Raw genomic sequence first — 20449 nt, 5'->3', positions numbered from 1 at the left:
CTTCTTGCTCTTTTTCATGCCCTTTAAAAAAGTTTTAAATAGAAGGAGCAGTGAGCCCAGCTATCTTTTATGAATGATACTGCTTTTGGTTTGTAATTGGATCCCACAATGAATGAGGTTACATGTGATGTTTTTTTTTTTCCCTCTCTGAAAAAAATCTTCTTGTCAATCCAATCGCAGTTAAATTGCAGTGCACCGAAAAAAAAGAAGGGCATTAGCATTTTAACGTAACACAATGTTTTAGGTCTGTCTTTAATCATACAGTGCTGCATCCAATTAAAAAATAAACAAACAAAATTGCCAGTATATGTCTGGTTAAAGAGGTGGAGCAATACATATAAGTTGCAAGCAAATTACATTCACATTGATGCCTGTCACTGAAAGAGAATAATAAAAAAGAAAAATAAAGCTGCTTAATTTTAGGGATGTCTTGGGCAGGTTCAGATTAGTTTGGATTTTGTTTTGCAGAGATGTATAGTATACACACACACATTGCCATCTGTTATCAGCAATTCCCATATGCCTGGAAAGGTCCATTCCACGGCCAATGGAACTTATCCCTGAAGAACAGAGCGTAAGGCAGGACTACACCCTGGAAAGGAGGGTTTATACTTATAATATCTATCTTCTAGTTTAATCTGTTTGTAGTGGAAGACAATGAGACCATGAGGACATACATGACACTTCAGTGGAAGGATTTTGAGATCTCTAGAGGCAGGTATAAAAGATCCAGTAATAGTACTGGACAGCAGTCTTGTTGTATCATGGTTTTCTCAGGACAGGGATTTCACCAGAATCAATTAAAAAGGAGTTTTCAGTTTCAGTTTTTTCCATATTTATCTTGTTAACCCCAGGAGCCAGTCCAAAATATGATCAGAACTGAAAGTGAAGGGTGGGCACAAGAATCTGTATTGAAAAGACTTGAAACATGAAATAAACCAGGCCAGAGCTAAGGGTATTCAATTCTGGCTAACCCACACCATCTAACATTCTGTGTGGTTTTGCAGTAAAAACAATGTTGTGAGCCCAATTCATAAAACTCACAGTCCAATGTGAAATGTAACACCTATATTAGCAAATAGCAAATTCTGAACTAAAAAAAAAAATCACTGCCTCTCCAATGGTTGGAAATGGTGATCTCCAGAGCTGAATTTAGGCGAGAGATATGATTTTAATTTCCTACAACACACATTCCGAAGGTCTTTGCAAACACGAAAAGACAACTTTGATCGTTAAAAAACTTCAGAGGCAAAAATCAGATGACAGATGTGCTGAATAAATTTGATGCTAAAGGCATAGTCCTTGATCTAAACCTAAAAGATTAGAAGAGACATGAGAACCTGGATTTTCCTAGAGACAGACCTTTCAGATCCTGGGAGCTCAAGTACAAGGCTCACTCACGTGCTGTTTTGCAGTTTTAACAAGGGACAACAAAGATACCCCAAATTACAGTGCGGTAGCATAAAGGTGTCTGATATGTACAAATCAGGAGAGATATTTTTGTGCAGGAGAGATATTTGGTCTGTTAAAGTAAAAGAAGGAGGAGAACACAATTAAAAACCTTGTACAAAAGGACAATACTTAAGACTGGCTTTTGCAGACATTCTAGCCTTTGAAGGAAATGCTGTTGGAGCACATTTTCAATGCTAAATGTTAAACAGAAACATTTCTTCTGGTCATGTGCAAAAGACTAGGGGCTGCTAACCAGGTGATGTTGGTGCTAATCCATAGCACTATCAGCCTCACTCAGTCTAAATCATTCCAATCCTCTTCATTGTGCTCAGGCCAGATGGAAATATATACAAAACCTCTTGGCCTATTTTTACAGAAAATATACAATACATGTACCATCTAAATATTTATTGAACTCTACAGAATTATTCAGATTTCCACATGGGGTTAAGAAAAAATTAAAAAGAGGGGATTCAGTCGATTCCAACTTTAAAAAAAATAACTATGAGGCAGAGAAGGTGACAGAATTACAGAGAAACCCAAAAATGAATGGAACTGAATCAAAGACTTACTTGGCACTGAGCAAGATTTCTCCAAGTGCTTGAAAAAAGAGGAAAAAAATCAAAACCAATTATTTCCTACATACAAATACAAATGTTCTGAAAGGACTACCAGAAAACAGAGTTTCTGAATGCTTTCCTATTTCCTCTTTTCTGGACAAAATCCACCTTGTTTGAATATGGCAGAAAAGCTATGAAAGAATGGAATTTAAAGTAATCATAGAGGCATTCAGAAATAGGAAAAAAACTAACCATGTACCTGTTCGGGCAGCATTATGTCAATTAATCAACACAAAGCCTACAGCTCACGGTGACTCAGTTTCATCTTCTGGTTCTCATGCAAAGGTGACAACCTCTTTCCAACATCAAGTTCAAGCCTTGACAACAGATTCAAGCAAGACCAGCCATTTATTCCCTCTTGAGGCTCTTTGGAATTCCATTAGAAAGGAATCGCATCGCCCTTCCACAGCAGATGTTCCACGCCCTGACAATATGTGAGCAATGGCAAATTATGGAAGACACATTTAGGCATGCACCGAACTGAATATATTACAGCTTAATTGGGGTAGAAGACACAGAGTTTCCTCTTGCCCTTTAATGGCTTATTCCTTGGGATTAATGTGTTCTTTTTTCGGTCCAATTTCTCAATGTTTTTAGTTAAGCATTTTACGGCATGCTATAAAGATGAAATATGAAAGCTGTTAGGGTTCTTATATACTGCCAGCCCTTTCTTTCATGTCAAACAGCATGAGGAAGGCCAACAACAGATCTCTGAGAAGGTTAAGCCCCCACCCTCAGAGAATCCCAGCTGTAAACCTCCTATAAAGAACACGGCTAGTTTCTGGCAGACACACATCCACCTGTACAACATTCGAAATGTAGCTCTGTTTTTCACAAAGACAATGACCGGAATGTGCAAAATTCTTATCGAGCACAGTGCCCCATCCGAATGATGTTTTTTTTCCCCCTTTAACTCCTCAAATGTGTCTGATGTCATTCTAGCTCTGCCAGTTCTGTCTCTTTTAAAACTGCAAAGTAAGGAACGCACCATGTAATTCATTTAACGTAACAGAAAAATCAAACAAAGGAGAAGCCTCTAACTCAGAAATGCAGGGTAAGACCAAAGGGTTGGGACTTTGTGGTCAAAAATTGCCAGCCTGGATGGAGCACTGTCCCTACGCTGATCTGTGAAAACTGTGCCTTGAAAAGGTTGAGGGACGCAGATACTGTATCAGGAGGCAATGAGATATATTCTGCATGACTCATGTTCATGAAAACAGCTTCTGTGCAGATGGTTGGTTATGTTGCTAAGATGAACCCCTTTATGGACTCCTGTCCTTAGGGTTTTTTTAGCAAATGGGTCTCTAATCTTCTACAATAGCAGTTCCTGGGAGGAGAGGAGCAGTAGTCACCAGTACCTCCCAGATGGAGAGTAATTCTTGCCACACAACAAGGAACTGCGCCTCCTTGCAGGAGCTGGGAACTCTCTGAGCTCTTAACCCAGGCTGTAAATCACACACAAAGGCTGTGGCTCAAGCCCTTCTGATGCAGAAGGTCAATGAGGCAGTGTTCTGCTGTTTTAACCCAGGCACCATGTAAACTCATGGTGTTCTCACAGCTCTGCCTCGTTCTCTGTAATATTTACTCTACGCACTACTCTCTGGACACAAAGACTAGGAGGAAGATCAAGGGAAGCACTGCCTAATACAAAATCAGGTTTTAATCCCATAATGCTTTAAGACTGGTTTCAAGGAATATGGATTTAGCTTTAAAAGTATTGATCGCTTTTCAAAGAGGAATTCCTGTCAAACCAGACCCTGACAAGTGCAATTGTTATAGTGACCTACTTATTGTCGGCATTATAAACTAACTGTTGAAAACATTATGTTTTTGAAGAAATATTTATATCCCAATGATTGATTCGTGCAGAGTCTACTGCTTATACAGTAAATGACATAGCTGCAGCTGAATAAACGTAGAAACACAATGACTTTTTCTCTTAGTCTGACAAACAAAAACATATCTGTTTTCAAACGCAGTCACAGTACTGCATAATTCACTGACAGAAGCTTCATGAGTTTTATGTCATCCATTAAATCATAACATTTTATGACCTTTCTTTTCAGTGGGCAAAGTTTCATTTGCTAGGTTTCCATCCTTGCAGTCAGATGGCAATCTAACAGTAATAGACTCCTCTGTAAAATTTATGAACAACAAGGTTTCATTTTATTTTGAAGGATACAAGGTCAAAATAGATTAGAAAAGGCAAATTAATGTATTTGTTGGTCTACAACATGCTTTTCTTTGCCATTTCGATTTTCACTCCCTTTGAAAAGCTCAGCAATATTTCTGGTAATGTAATTGAGCTGTTAGGTACAAATACCACACTGCACCATGGACATCCTTACAGGTCTGGTGCACAGTTTTATTTATAAAGAAAGCTTAAAAAGATGTCGATTCATTGTCTTAAGCATTTTAGCGTTTTAGCTCGGTGTGCCATGAAGAGAACAGGTAAGAAGCAATGGAGATATTAAGTGTGTCAACACACTGAACCAAAACCATAAACTTCTTACAGTTTAGTCAGGATTACTTGAACTCAAACCAAAACCTGACAGGCTCTTGTTCCTTCAATGCCAAGTACTGTTTATTCATATAGAAGTATTACAAAAGACTATACCACCATCACATTCCCTGCCAATCTATCCATTTTCAGCATATGCTCTATCCTTAGACAGTTACAGTGAGCTAATTCCTCACCTAGACTCGACTGGATTCACTCACAAATGCATATGGGGTGCAATTTTGAGATGTTAGCTAACTTGGACTGGACACCATGTCTTCGGAATGTGGGTGGAAACAAGAGCACTAGTTTACCACAGGTCATTATTCAAACTTCACCCAGAAAATTCAGCAGTTCAGAACTGAGCCCAGGACACCACAGCTGTCCTCTTCCAGGACTCTGAATTGTTAAATATTCCCTACATTAGAATTAAATCACAGCTTCTCAAAATCTGGTCATAAGTCATTACAAATTTTATTTACATAACCTACTGTGTCAAGTTAACACAAAATAAAGGGAAAATAATCTTTCTGAGATACAGTTTGTTCTGAAAATCTGTGATGAAACTATCCAGTTGTTCCACAACAAATAGTTTTAATATATGATGAAAGACATACAATTCAGACATTAAAAGAGGTACAGTATGCTTTGAGCCCCTTTAATGATAGATACTGTATAATTGCAGCTGGTGATACAGGTTTGACATTTGCAAAGCTTTAGGTACAGTTTAGGTACCTGGAAATATGTTCAAATAAGTTCTAAAGCTTCATGCCAAAAGCCTTAGAGGATATCCTAAATTTTAACTTTTGAACCTCAAGACAAAAACTCAGGGTACACCATTACAGGAAAAGCTGAAGCCAGATCTTTAAAAACATCTACATCTTGCGCTAGTTTTTTTTTTTCCGTCTGTGTCCAATTAACTGCAATGCTGAAGTATCGTAGAGCAAAATCAAAAGCCTGTGTCGCATTTAAACAAATGAAAACAAAAGATAACATGGGAAGAAAACTTCATCAGACTCTGGGATGACTTTCATCAGAAGATTTAACCACTTTTTGGAAGTGATGAAGAGAGAGTGATGAAGTGATATTTATTTCAGTCTACAGCACCACTTAAATAGGAAGGTTTATAAAGAATGTCTGAAGGTTTTTATTAGTCTCCTTTGATTTCATTTCCATTAAAGGGAAGCAATCAAAATACTCACAATATAGCTATTCCTTTAAGCACCTTTAACATGTCGACATCACAATCCTAGAGAATAGGTTTCCATTTATCCAAATAATGTCACAAATACAAAAAATGATTAAAAAGTAACAAATTCTATCTCCTTCAGTGCTGGAACAGATCCGATGGACTTTCAGATTTTACAGCTTTGAAGCATTAAGCCAGTGTTTTACCTGCAGTAGTTGTGGTTACCAAGTCCCCCCTCTCCATTTGGGTACTTGATGGTATTATAGGGGTGCTGGAAGGTTTCATTCCAGTAAAGACATGGTTTTCCCCCATGAAGACATGTCTCATTTTGCTTGCCCCTGTAGTCTTCTCCATTTGCAGTGTAACATTCTGCAAAATAAAAGCATGCACTCTATCAATACACCTTCCTTGTTCAAACACCCAACATGGTCATCTCTGATATCTTTGATATCTTTGATGACGTATGTACATAACTTCAATCCTACAGTAAATGCAAATAAATCCATAAACTACCCACGTTATGTGAACAATCAATGTCCTTGCCATATATGAAAAACCAAGAAATTAGACATCCATACAATATACAACACTGATAACATAAGTTAAGCATTTATACTTTGTGCGCGGGATGTATACATCTTCTGTAATTATATTTGTTCTATACTTGACACTCAGTAAGACGCAACACTGTGAATGAAAAAGTATGGCAAATATTTGCATTGCTTCAATTCACATCTCCCACTAGTTTGATTTCACTCATTTTTTTCATAATGAAAAACATAACTAAACAAAAAAAAGAATGGAAATGAAAAAGCAATGCCTTGCATGCTTGGATTTTAAATATAATGGAATGATAACCATATGGTTACTTGAGAGTTCATCTACTGCTACACCCCAGTTCCATGACTGAAATGCATTTGCTCGGTTAAAAAAAATAAACATTCTAGAACAAAACAATGAGAACTCAAACAGTCTTTGAAGGCTGTTCTCTGGACCTCATTCTTCAGTTTTCAAGCTAGGCAATTGAGGCCTTTTGTAAAACAGAGAACCATTCCATGCCACAGAAGTTTCTCTTTATTTCACGAAAACGTCTGACTTGGATCTTCGAAAATCAGATTACAGGTTAGATCACCGAGTAAAGATATCCCCAAGCTATTTAACTGCCTGCCTTTGAAGGTTTACAAAGTTAATGAAGAAAAGATTGGGGTGGGGAGAAGGGACTGCCTTGCAATTCTCTGCAAGATGGTAACGCAACATTTTATGCTAAATTAAAAACAGTTCTCCTTGTGTTTATTCCAGTAATCATCTCAATATTTCACACAGAAAACTGAAAAGAAAAATGAAACTTAGCATTTTATAACCTATGGCATAAGTTTATTTTATTTCGTATGACACTCTTTAGATACGCAATATGTCAAGATTAAACTTGACATATTGACACACTTGGAGTTGCTTTAAAATCTTCAGGCTATAGCTTTACTGGAAACAAGAGATGTTATCCATTGTCAATTAGCAAAACTAACACAGTAATCAGCATTGATGATAAAATTGCTATTGTAGCACCTACCAATAAAAAGATACCTTTTAACCAAGTCATTATAGAGCAATCTAAGAATAACCAGATACATTCCTAGACTTAGGGTAGACTAACAGTGTACACTAATAGTCTAATATAACTGATTTTTATAAGTCTTGAACACAGAAGACTGGTGAGGGACATGATTACTTCTACTTCTTCTTTACTGTCAAGGGTATGGAAATGATAAACAGAACCTAATTAGAGGATCATCTGAGGCAACAGGATGCTAGGGGTTAGTCAAAATGTATTTATAAAAATGTTAAGTATTTAACTACAGTAAATTGCCAGTGTTCTTCTAACAAGATAGATAGCAGTGTAATTGATTTGGTATCATACACTCTATTTCTATATACTTAATTCTGATACTTCTGTTCCTCGTGAAAGGTAAATTCATAAATCCAAGCTAAAGCATTCAAGATAAAGCACACTGAAAATGAGAATTGGTTCAGTTAGTGGAGTACTACAATGATCCATATAAGGGCCACAGTATGTCCTAATTTTGATTCTAGTTATTACGATATAGTTAATAGTTAATAACCTAGTGAAGATCACAAATGATAATAAAGTAGGATGATCAGCAAACACTGTAAAAGGTGAAAAGGAACAGATCTAAAGACTGGACAAAAACTTGGCACTTGTATTGTACGTGTAAACAAATACAGAGTAATATATGCAGGTAGCAAAAACATACTGTAAACTATATACAGTATAAGATGGAACACTGAGGGTGAAAAACATACATGTAAAAAAAGACTGAGATGTGACACATCTTGTACATCTTGTAATGTGGGGAAGCAATACAAAAAGTAATGTATATGTATGTAGAAATAGGATGTAGACTTAAAAGTGTAGAATTTAAATCATGCAATGCTGATTTAAAATTGTGTTAAAACACACATAAACATACTTTAACATGGTATAATGCACAAGCAAGAGAATAACCAGATAAATTACTAGGATTAAAGGAATTTCTTTACATAGAAGACTGGGAAATGGCATGATTGAAGTCTACAAAATCTTCAAAAGCATTGACAAAGAAAATGGAATTCTTCAGTATAAACACAAACCAGAGGACACAAAAAAGCAGAGGGGAGTGAATTTAAAACATTTTTACACTAAGGGTTGTGGGAGTCTACTTGCAATCAAATGAGCTAGATGTGCTACTTTGTAGCTCTTCTTATATCCTTAGGGCTAGAGAAAATGAGACACCTTTGGGACAGCTTTTTTGGCAATGAATAAATGCACATCTGGCAGCTGCTTGTTTTCAGAATAAAAATAATTATTTATGATGCTGAAATAACAAGATCTGTTACCTACGTAAAATTGATGACTTTTAAAAACGGCAGAGTTTACTTTGGTTACAACAGCTTCCCGGAATGGAAAACAAAATATTTGTATTTTCCAGCTTTATCAATTCAAAGTTCCTGCTGCTACCAGCAGGCATGCTGTGGTTTCATGGTTTGTTCTAAAAATGGAAAGAGAACCTGTCCTCCTCACATGTGTCAATCGCCAACTCAGCTTAACTTTGTTTCACCACCTCCGTAATAAATCATTCAGTGCATTTTACTTCTGCGGCTTCCAGATCCCTGTGATCCTAGATGGATACAAATCCTTAAAGAAGCTACAGGACTGTCTACCTGAAGGCTGTTTACAGATTGCCTGGAGAGATCCAAATGTAAGTTATTTTGGCTGCTATGATACACCAATCCCTTGACTTTTTCTCAAGCCAAAGTCTTTTTTATCTCTCAAACAAGTCTTTTCCTTCAGCCAAAGGTAGCAGTTGGAGAAGAGTGCTGGTTCCCTTGCTGTACTGCTTAAAAGAATAACCAGTCCCAGCTGTACACTGCTTTAAACAGCTATCTGTTCAAGGAGATAGTCACAGTGTTGCAGGTTTAAACCTTTTTCTTTTTTTTTGCAAACCAGATTTGTGGGGCAGAAAGGGTTGATGAACTTCTGGAGGAAGTTAAAATACTGCACTCCGTGCTCTGAAAGCAATTTTGCTCAATGACAAGGCTTGAGCAAGTTGAACACGCCCTGCACTGGGTTTCAAAACATTTATGTTTCCTAATCATTAAAAACTAAGCTCTTGCAAGATGTCATTGTCTCCATGTGGCTTTCATCATCAACAATGCATTCAAGTACTGTACATGTCGTTTTAATTAAAGTAATTAAGTTTCTGTAGTCTCCCTCATTCTACACACCAACATTTCCTGAGCTGAACAGTCATGATGCAGGAATTTGTCACTAAAGCAAAGATATTATATTTCTGTAGTTAAAATACCAAACACTGAGACATTAGCACTTTTCTCTGATAATTACTCCTCTTCTTAGCAAATTAATTCTGGATGATCTCCATGTTGCTACATTTGTTTCATAATGCATTTTACAATTTACCACCAACAGATACGTTTCTACAGTATATGACTGTTTATGCTTTAACAGTATTAAAAAGATCATGCCATGGGACTGCTGAGGATTGATTCTTATATGATTGTTTGCTTTAATCTAGTAACCATACCATTTTCTTGACCAGAATTTTAAAACATCCAACAAGCACTCTCAAAATCATTCTTTATCCTCATAATTATGTAAAATTATTGCAGAATGTTGCAAAAATTATACACACGCAAATGATCAAGTTGAAAAGACTATTTAAATTTTTCATTCAATTGTTAATTAACGATCTAATGTGGTTATGTGGATATTACATGGATATTATGGTAACCATATAAAATACAAATCTACATACATTTGATGCACCTTAACTTAATGGAAGCGTTATCTGCTGCTGTGGGCAACCTTATAAATATATTTCATTTGAAACTCAGGAGCTGATTTCATACAGAGAGATAAATACAGATACAGACAATTACATAAATAGAGATACAAATAATAAATACAGATAAGATAAAAGAGAGATAAATACAGAGGACAGAATTAAACAAGATGTTCTTCTTTTAAAGGAATGCACTGTTATTTGTGGCTGCGTAGTGTAGATCGTGAAAATGTTAAATAATGTATTATTAAAAAAGGTTTAATTTCACTTAATTAAAGCACAATTACAGTATACTGAGTATGGGCCTAGGTAGGTGAACTGAAACCCAGATGTAATACAAATACCAACTTAAAAACACGTTACTTAGATGTCTGCCCCTTGGAGTCACAACCAATCAGAAACTACACCAGAGGACAAAATCTGTTTGTGCGCCATGGAATATTCCAAAAGAAATTGGATCACATCAGATTAACTCAATCCCAGAATGGCTTAAATCCGATCCCCCTCAGACTCCATTAGCAGCCTAATTTCTGCATAGATTTAGAACACATCAGGTGGGAGTGACATTTCTGAAGAAACCAGTTTGATTATAAAAGTACCATTGCTCACACACACAGTGTCTAACAGTGGATAGACTCACAAATAAACCTGTGTCACTGATCTGGGTTCCTAAAGTAATTAAAATAATTAAAATAGCAAAGTTAATTTTAATAAACAAAACTGCTGAAATTTATTTTACATTTTTATTTTAAAACAGGTTACAAATACGGTTTCGCTTACGATGTAAAAACATTCATTCCAAAACTTGCATTTTTCAGTAGTGGCAGCAGGCACAAAACATTCTTACTTGCAGTACATTACTGAATCTTCCAGAATGCTAGAATAAAAGACAGAGGCTAACATATGGATTTGGTGGCTTAAGACCCTTTAAAAAAACATGCAAACTCTTTCTTCATCAAAAATTGAGAATGTACAGAAACTAAAACTGGCAGAGGTTTTCTGTAATGTATTAAGTCTGAAATCTCTCTGGAAGTTAAAGAGATCTAACGTTTCATTAAAATGTTTTTTCTTGGCATGCACTCATTGTACCCTTTTAAATATACTAGATATATAGTCTTAAATAAAAAGATTTGTCCTTATACTTAATATGAATTCAAAGCAAATTTAAGCTTTCTATTTCAGTTGAGCAACATTTTAGTTTTGGATTCAATGTCTTACTGTATTAACATAGTGGCTTCAGTAGCAGAAGTCACAAAAAAAAATGATAAAAGATAAAAGCAAATGTGGCCAAGATACACAATTTTGTAGTGGTGTCAGTTAAGAGCCAGAAAAAACGGATTAAATTATTGTTAGAAAATCATTGAATATCTGGAGACCTTGGGTTTGAACAGCCTGTTCTTCCAAACGGCCACTCCTTGAAAAAGCACACAGCCTCCCAGTCTTCATTCAAAAGAGGTGTTTCCAGACTCTGTTTGTAATAACTCTGCCTACGATTATTCATTTCTGTCATAATGTGATGGCTTTATTGTGGTTTGATCACAGGGCTTGATTGAAAACAGAGCCTCCCTGCATGAAAGGCAAAATTGCTGTCATGCATCTGAAGCTGCATATGAAAAAAATGTTCAGAGATGAGTCTCCCAATCCTGGGTGTTTAAGAATCCAGACTACTACACCCATCAAAATGAGAAAATGGATTGTTCCTCTGTAGATTTTACTGCAATTATGTTTAAATTTTTTTTTTGGGGGGGGGGATTTATGGTTAATTACTCCCATGTTACTGTTTCAAATGCCTTTCATTCTGTGTTAAGAACAGACACAGAGTCCTTTGCACAAAAAACAAAACAAAACAAAACTGGGATTGAGCAAAGCAGCCCTGAACTCCAGATTCTTTCACAATATTTACCTGCTCTATGCTATATGACCACGTTTTTTGAGGAAGTAATCTAAAATGTTCATTATGTTCATTAATACTACACTAGATAATTGTTTGTCGTATTGCTAGATTGCATGTTACCCCGTGTTACTCGTTTCAAGTTTGGATCAAAAACATCCTTTATGGCTGTATTCCACAGCACTGCAATTGTGAAGCACGATGTGCTGTTTAATGCATGGTTGATGGTTCTTCCAGTTCTTTTTACACTTTTGAACCCACCTACTACATGTACAGTAGTTGCACTGCACGCTGTTCAGCTGGGTGACATACTGCATTATACATTTACTTGAATGCAAGAAATATGTGTTATATTGCAGGTCAGTTTGGCAATATGGGGTGTTCCTCAGGGCTCTGATCATTAGCGTCTTCTTTTTAACCTCTGCACTTCTAGCCAATCTTGGTAGATACCACAGTTCCTGCTCCACTCCTGTGACGATGACATCCACATATACAGTATTTTCAAACTTCACCTCTGCATGCTTGGAAGATGTGGAGGTATTGGAACTCTGCCAGCTAAAAGCTCTAATTGTTATCTTCACAGCACACCTTTAGATGTGGGACATGCCTAAGCCTGAGGTCCTCATTAAGTGAAACAGCTAAATACAAGATCTAGGATGTATCAAAGATATACCAGAATACAGAACATCCATCTATAATTCCACATTAGGCATCCATGTTTTGGACCTTTGCTTTTAAATAGACACACCTATCTTAATTAGTATCTACAGAACGTTAATTGCTTTTTCTTCTCACATTTCACCTCAATGGTTAATTTAGCTTGTGTGAGTACTGGTTTTTAGTGTTTTTTCTGGCATTCTGATGGGAGTTCAGCTGACTGAGCAGTACAGATGAGGTGCCTCATATGGGTTTAAACGCAGTTCATTCTCATGCCAGCTTTGCCATAAGGGCGAATGGAATGCTGCCAAATTGTTCAGTAGCACCTATGTAACTTTCTCACCTTTCATTTAGCCTTAATGCCAAAGTGCAGTCTGTGTTTTCCCCTTCTTTTTAATGGAGAGGGAATAAAACTTTAATATCGCCCCACTGAGGTTAACGTACATCAGAAGGACTGCCAAAGCTGCTCTTTTGATGTTTCACCTTAAAAAAGAAAAAAAGAAAAACACCTCAAGATGTATTTGGCCCACAAAAATAAAAGGACACGAGTGGTGCAGTGCCTTCTATGAAATACAGTGAAAATGTTACAAAAGAAAACCTTTTCCTTTTTAAAATTCGCAATGAAGAGGTAACAGGGTTGCCAAGTCTGTGGCAATGGGTTTGCTAAAAATAATTTGTTTTTTTTTTTGTAAGTGTAAAGAAACTTGACCCTTGTTGGTCACAGCTAGCTCCTTCTGTCCTGAATGACCTTCCTACAATCCTGGGATCAATGAAGTACTACCAACCACACAAGCATGGCAGACAGAATGACCTCCTCTTGATCTTTTGCTTTTCTTCATTTCTCACACGCTGCCATACGTGTGATAGCTGTCAAGAGTTGCAGCAGTGACTGAAAGGATCATTGACACAACTGTTAAAGTGGGCCTTGCTGAAAAATGTTTTCGTGCTGAGGAGACCAAATACATTCACACATCTAGGAAGACAAGTACAGTAAAGAGTAAATCGAAAACACTCATTTCCTAAGGGAGAAATTGCAACTAATAAGGACAGGGTCACTTCATCAGTAATAATTTAGTAATAATACTAAATAAATAATACAGTGATTAGATTTTAAATCTACTGCTACTACTACTACAAATAATAATATGGTGCTTTTCTGGACACTCCACTCTGAGCACTTTACAGGTTATGTGGAGACTCCCCTCCACCACCATCAATGTCAATAATAATAATAATAATAATAATAATAATATAGTGTTTTGTTCAACAAACTAGTTTATTTTAAACTACATTTATTTTTTGTTGCCTTTGGGCCAAAGTTTAAAATGACATTTTTGTCTACCCCCCAAAAAATTCCCTTTTCTGTCTTCAGAAGTTTTTTTTTTCCCCTGTAAGAAGGAAAGAAAATATTTAACTGAGAATTTCAAAATGTCAGGCTTCCTTTTTAGGCTGCAATTGCCTCCAGTGTGAAGCTCTGCCAGTGAAGTAACAGTTGGTTTACATCTACATTTCCTTGGTAATGGAAAAAAAGCCATAAAGCGGCAATTCAAAAGACCACAGCAAACAAGAGATAAAGCAGTGAAAAGCATTACTTCAGATCTTAAAATTCATTCTGTGCCCTCTTTCGACTGAGATTTTAAATACCTGCTGGACCATAATGAAAACAAACAAACAGCAAGAAATATTTTAATGCATCTTTCTGCCAGAGAGTAGAGTATATGGGCACTCAGAGAGGCATAAAGTGTAGTCACAGTTTTGACAATTACAGAGCATAAGGGTCATCAGGAATAGAGGCTCACTGTTGATAATCAGTACTACACTATTTGATGTGGGTGTTTTTTAAAAAAACATGATGATGAAAAATGATGATTATAACGACTACTGCTTTAAGAGCAATGATAAGTGGTAGCTGTGAAAAGGAAAGTGTCGCCTTTTGCTTTAAAGCTTTTTCCTTTTTTAACTTCACAATGAAAGAAAGAGTTTATTTTATTCGTCTCCACTGAAGCACGTTACAATGAAAGAAAGAGGCTGTTTTGTTCAACTCTGCTGCAGTTCAGCAATGTATCAGAAGGTAAAAACAAGCTACACAAGACCTCAGTGTTCGAACGTCCATCACTAGTAAACGATGTTTCCAGTTTTATCTCTCATTGTAATTCATAGCAATTACAGGACACAATGGTTATTTCCATTTAAGCACTTAGTCTTTAAGGCTCATATTTTTTGTGTCATGCTTGCACATCAAGAAAGAAGTTATTGCTGCTCATGAGCAGCCAAACAGTAAATTTTACAAATAGCAAGTACAGGTGGGTGTTGAAGTAATCTGCACATTCATTAACAGCAGAGAGAGACAACAAACGTCAGAAAAATCTCTGAACAGTGTGTGTTCTTTCTATCAGTTTCAGTTAATCAGCTACGACATATGAGAATACTAATCAGTTTGTACAGTAGCATACACAACCTCACCCATGCAGGGAAGGGCTCAGAAGACCACAGTAAATAAGGATGAACAGTGTGGTAGGTATATAACTTTGAAAACCTTTTAGTTCTAACAATAAAGACCTAGGTCTGCCTTTATGTTAATCCAGCTGCTTTCTTCCTAAGAGTTCACAGAGAAAGATCATTTGGTGCAGATATCATGTTAATTCTAAAATTCTGCTTTGGATCAAAGTTAGCTGATCGCTTAAACACCTCAAAGGGGTGAACTGCGCAGGGGATTTTTCACAAACACACCTGTTTTAGATCCTTTCTTCAGGTTTACGGGCATGCTAGGAATGTCAATTGTTTAAGGTTTGAGGCTAGTGCACAGTACATTTGAGGTACAGTACAGTACATGCATGCAAGAACTGAATTTGCGACTGGGGAATGGATAGACTACCACAAAGGTTTTAGATAGCACTGAGAGGCCTAGAGGAGTACAAAAAGAAGGGAAACTATGATTTTAAAGTCAACAGGTTTATTCAGAATGGAATCAATTACCAGGCAGTGTTGAATACAAATGGATTTAATCATCGGTAGTCAATTAGAACTTTCAGGGCATATGTTTCTACAGGAGACATTGTACGTCGCAAGACTGTAAAGATTATCCAGGACAGTCCAGTCCAACTGCAAAGTCCAACTTTCCAGACACATAATTAAAAGTCACGGAGAGCAAAACGGTGCCGTTTCCTTCTCTGAAATTAAAAAAGTAGCCTTTGGTGACTGTTCAGTGATAAGTTTTTAAATGTTGTTTTTAGTTTAGGTTTAATTTCACTGTTTTGAAAAACCGGAGCGGGGAAGGGGAAACTTCCATCATCACTTCCTAGCGCCATGGGCTCCAGATGATTGGAACATCTCCCAGAATGCCACCATGGAAGAGTTTTGAACAGCACTTGTTTGAAGTAGCTTTAATGTTTATTTTCCCTTGCCATTCTGTCCTGTTAGTAATTTTCAAAAGTGACACACTGTGGGACTCAAAAAACAAGTAATCAATTGTGAGTCTTCTCTACCTCCCCTCACTCATAACCTCTGTGGCACACTCAAAGCAAATCAGCCCCATAAAAACATTTTTAACTGTCTGTCTTCTTGATTGTTACATAATGCAATGCAAGATTCCGTTTTCCCACTGAGACTGTTAAAATCAGATACTTTTCTGTAGACTCCCTAAGTAAACAGAAGAATTTGAGATCACTTTTCATTCACATGGTAATGCAAAAATCTGTCCATTCCCAGCACTGTATTTTCAGTAGACTGACTATCAAGCATGTCCATACACATCATAAAGCTTTTTTATTATTTATTTGGCTTCTACTTTTATTCAAAGCAACTTACAGTTGAACATATTTATATAGCTAGGTATTTTACTATAGCAATTCAGATGAGGTATCTTGATTGCAGCATTTCACCTGAGGTTTGAACCCGTAACCTTCCAGTTACAGCTCCAGAACACTGATGACTGTGCCGCGCTGCTGCCTATGTTTAGAAACAGCCCCACATTTGTTTTGTCTAGCTCCAGAAAGTTACAGATGAAGATATCTACAAGCCATCCAAATTCCACAGTACCATCAGATTTCAGACACATCTTATCATCTTTTTAATCTGGAAAAGTATTTTTTTCCATAGTCAGTAGAGTGTTGCTTCTTGGCTTATTGTAAAGGTCCAAACTATATTTATCTGATGTAATCTTTTCATTTATTTTTTGCCTTTTAAGCTGAGATTTTTTTCTGCTTTTTTTTGCTAGCGCATTTCCAGTTTACTTTATTATCACTTTTAAAATGAGTTTAACAGCAACGGGTCCCTAGTATTTTGCTACCTGTAGATGAAAACAGAGCTATAATTCTTTGACTACATATTTTAGACATTTAAAGACAAAATTTTATTGTAGGTTTTTTCCATTATAGGCTACTATGATTTTAAAATATACAGTTTGTTCATTCTTTTTTTAATTATGTGTAGCTGTCATTATTGATCACATCTTTATTGGAATAATATTAGTTACCTCAACAAATATGCAATACAAAGGGAGTTTTTGAAGATTAAAAATGGAAATTGTGCACACATTCAAAATGAAGCAGTATATCCTAGTTAAACAGATACAGTATATCTTGCCCTATAAAACATTTTTTTACTGCAAAAACAAAAGTTTTACCAACTAAAGAACTTGATTTGTGCAACTGTGCTATTTTGAGACTCTAATGACAAAAATATTCTGTTGTTCTAGCCAGAAAGAGAGTGTTAGATCTGCTGGATAGTTGTAGAGAATCATGATCTGTAGACAAGCAGATGTTTGTAGTCAATGGGGGTGCCATTTATTCAGTGTTCATGAGAACTGAATCAATTACAAAGATCTATTGAAAGAAAAGGTATCTGGTTACATGTGTTCATCAGCATGTGACTGGTCTACATTCAGTGTCACATAAGTGGCTTCAATCTTCTGCCGCTTCAGCATATTCTCCACAAATGCTGGACTGACAACAAAACTGTTGATCCAGTGAGGTTAGGTTTCAGCTCATAGAGTCCATAGAGCTCTCAAGTGTGTATCACATTACAGCAAATATTAGAAACACAAGCAGGCACATAACAAGAAGACAAGTATGATCACAGATTCCCTTCAAGCAAATATTATATAATGTTCCACATACTTATGCCCATAAATGTAAAGACTTACATGTGCTATTTACAAAATGTAAAGTTATAATACAGAGATCAAACGGTGGAAGTCTATTCCATTTTAGAAAAGAGTTCCAGGCTTATTTGTTTAAAAAAAAAATGACCATAGTTCTGAGTTTCATGTGAACTGCATCGGCAAGCAACCGTGTCAGATAAAAATCCTCCTACAGATCTGAAAAATTCCATAAAGATTTCTTTTTAACCAAACCACGCATGTGGTCACAAACGTTTTCCCCCCAAAAAGATTACTTCTGCTTGATGCGCTGCCATTAAAAAAATCAATAAAAGAAAAATGGATGCTCTTTGAAAACCATCCAAAGGTTTCAAGTGGTTTTTAAAGAGCATATACTTCAGCAAAAGGAAACCGTTTTCAGCATGTTTCTATGGGAAGTCAATTATATATGCTGTCTGTCTAGTCCTATTTAGTCTACTGCTTCTCTAAGATTACAAATGACTGAACGCACTACTTGGAAGTCCCTGTAAATATGTTTCTTTGGCTGCAACGGGAGTCCCTGATGTCTCCCATAGGCAAAAGAAAACTGCGTGTGCCTTGTTAGATTTTTGGAATGGACACCAAAAGCACTGCTTCCTGTTCGTACGAGTGTAAGTTTGTGGCTTCCAGGATTCGTAGTAGGCAGGGACACAAATGGTTTCCCCCCAGTTTGATCTGCTTCAGAACACCAGCGCCTCTCACTCTTCCACATAAGTCAACACCAAGGCTTGATCTGAGCTGAACATAAATCATCAGAATATTTATTTTGCCGATGATTGCCAATGAAAAGATCACAAAGCTATCACGCCTTAAAAACACTTGATGAAAAAAGCAAGCATTTGAAGTATTTACAACTGTGAATATAGAGGGCAAGGAATCAGTGGAGATGTTAAAAGTTACCTACTGTATGTTAAACAATGGTGATTTACCTTGTTTAGCACCCAATAGAAAATTCTCTTTGTTCTTAGAAGTGATTTATAATCTATAATCTAAAACTAAAATAACAGATAACCTGAAGAAAGGGGCTCAGGATAGACTATTCAGCTCTGTAGAGTATGACACTACACTTTTCAACAGCAGTGTGTGTTTTAACCATTGGGAAGGAGGAAAGGCGACAATTTGCTTCTTCAGCCACAAAGTGGTTCTGGAAGCATATCAAGGCTAAAGAGCTGTAGCTCAATTACTTTTCTTTATTCGGAGAACTTGTAGTTTTTCCACTGGATTGGCAGAACATACATAGCTGGGAACCCACTCTTTGAGCCAAACTGAACCGTCACGTAAAAGTTCACAAGACAGGTCATGTCCTGCACAGTAGCAATTCAATATCCTGACATTATGTTATTGGTTATGGCTCTTGAAACTAAGATACATGTAACACCACATAAACATATGTTTACCCAAAAGATGAAAAATTTGGTCAGCTCATATTCAAGGATTTTATACATTTCTCCAGATATAAAAGTTATTATAAGAAACATTCCAACCTTGATTTTCTGAAAAATTAAACTGAATGCCCATAAACTTATTCATAAAGCTGTGCTCAATTACCATGTTAAAAGGTTAGTTTAAATAAAAAAGAGAAAGACATACTGTACATACAACAAACTCAAACAGTAAAAGCATTGCATACTATTGTATGGTGTGAGGTGTGAAGAGATTCCTTTATAATCAGATTCTGTTTTTTTTCTGTAAAGCTCTGCATAATTGTTTAACAGTCTAAACTGGAAGACATATGAATGTTAAATTTCCATGAAGGAAAATGTATCATACTTCTACGATTCAGACAGTTGACAGGAACAGAACACATTATTTTGGAAACCTATGCACCTCATTTGCATTAAATGGCTTATATGCTTACAATTTTCTCCTACCTTATTCAAGATGTGTGCAAGATTTTACATTAGATCGTTACAATGTGTTCCTTTTCACGCAACTCTCCGTCAACTAAAATGGCTTAAGATCAGCAATGGATAAATTCTTCAGATACTACACCTACAACCTAATTTCTCTGCAAATGTGGTTTCAAAACCAAAATCCATTGCTCAGATTTTTCTGAAGTATAATGTAGCTGCAAACATCCCTTTAGTGGTTTAAAAAGTTAATGTACTATAATTGTGTGTGCAATAATAATTATGCAGAAAATGCATAAAACAGTATTTTTTATTATATTACAACATACAGTACATATATCACATATAGTACATAAATCCTAAACTGCTTAGTATGAGTGCCAGTTTAGTTCTATTTTCACTGTTCATATGTGCTGCTTTGTGAATAGTATTTGTGTTCAGAAGTCTTAAATCCTTGCACACGACTCCACTGTCAATCCTTTACAGGTTTTCAAAGTTTAATATCAGTGCAAAGAAGATTAGAGAGAACCAAAACGAACATGACTCAGTTTAATAAAATAATAGAGTTTGACAGTTTGAAGGCTAGGTGGATGGCTGATGAGGCTGCTGAATGGATTGGTTTAATCCTGTTGGTTCCAGGCCAAAGCCTGTCTAAGCTATCAATTATCAGCGCTGCGTTCAGCTAATAATATAAACAGTAAGAACTATATCATGCTCATCACTCAGTGCATTGTCAATAGACAGAAGTCTTTTGTGCTTCTTCTCAAATATCCTTCTATGCTTGTCAAAAGTTCTTTT

The 20449-nt window shown here is 36.3% G+C and overlaps 1 protein-coding gene across 1 annotated transcript in view; it reads right to left on the bottom strand.

Moving 5' to 3' along the window:
• kremen1 (kringle containing transmembrane protein 1) overlaps positions 1-20449 on the bottom strand; it is a 53133-nt gene that overhangs the window by 22930 nt on the left and 9754 nt on the right. Inside the window, exon 2 of the mRNA XM_015366435.2 lies at positions 5968-6130. Within this exon, the coding sequence (XP_015221921.1) occupies positions 5968-6130 (163 nt within the window). The remainder of the gene's footprint in view (positions 1-5967; positions 6131-20449) is intronic.

This window comes from Lepisosteus oculatus, chromosome 22, assembly GCF_040954835.1.
Source record: "Lepisosteus oculatus isolate fLepOcu1 chromosome 22, fLepOcu1.hap2, whole genome shotgun sequence".
Taxonomy (NCBI): Eukaryota; Metazoa; Chordata; class Actinopteri; order Semionotiformes; family Lepisosteidae; genus Lepisosteus; species Lepisosteus oculatus.
The sequence above is the reverse complement of the archived record's forward strand: the minus strand, read 5'-3'. Positions and strand labels throughout refer to the sequence as shown.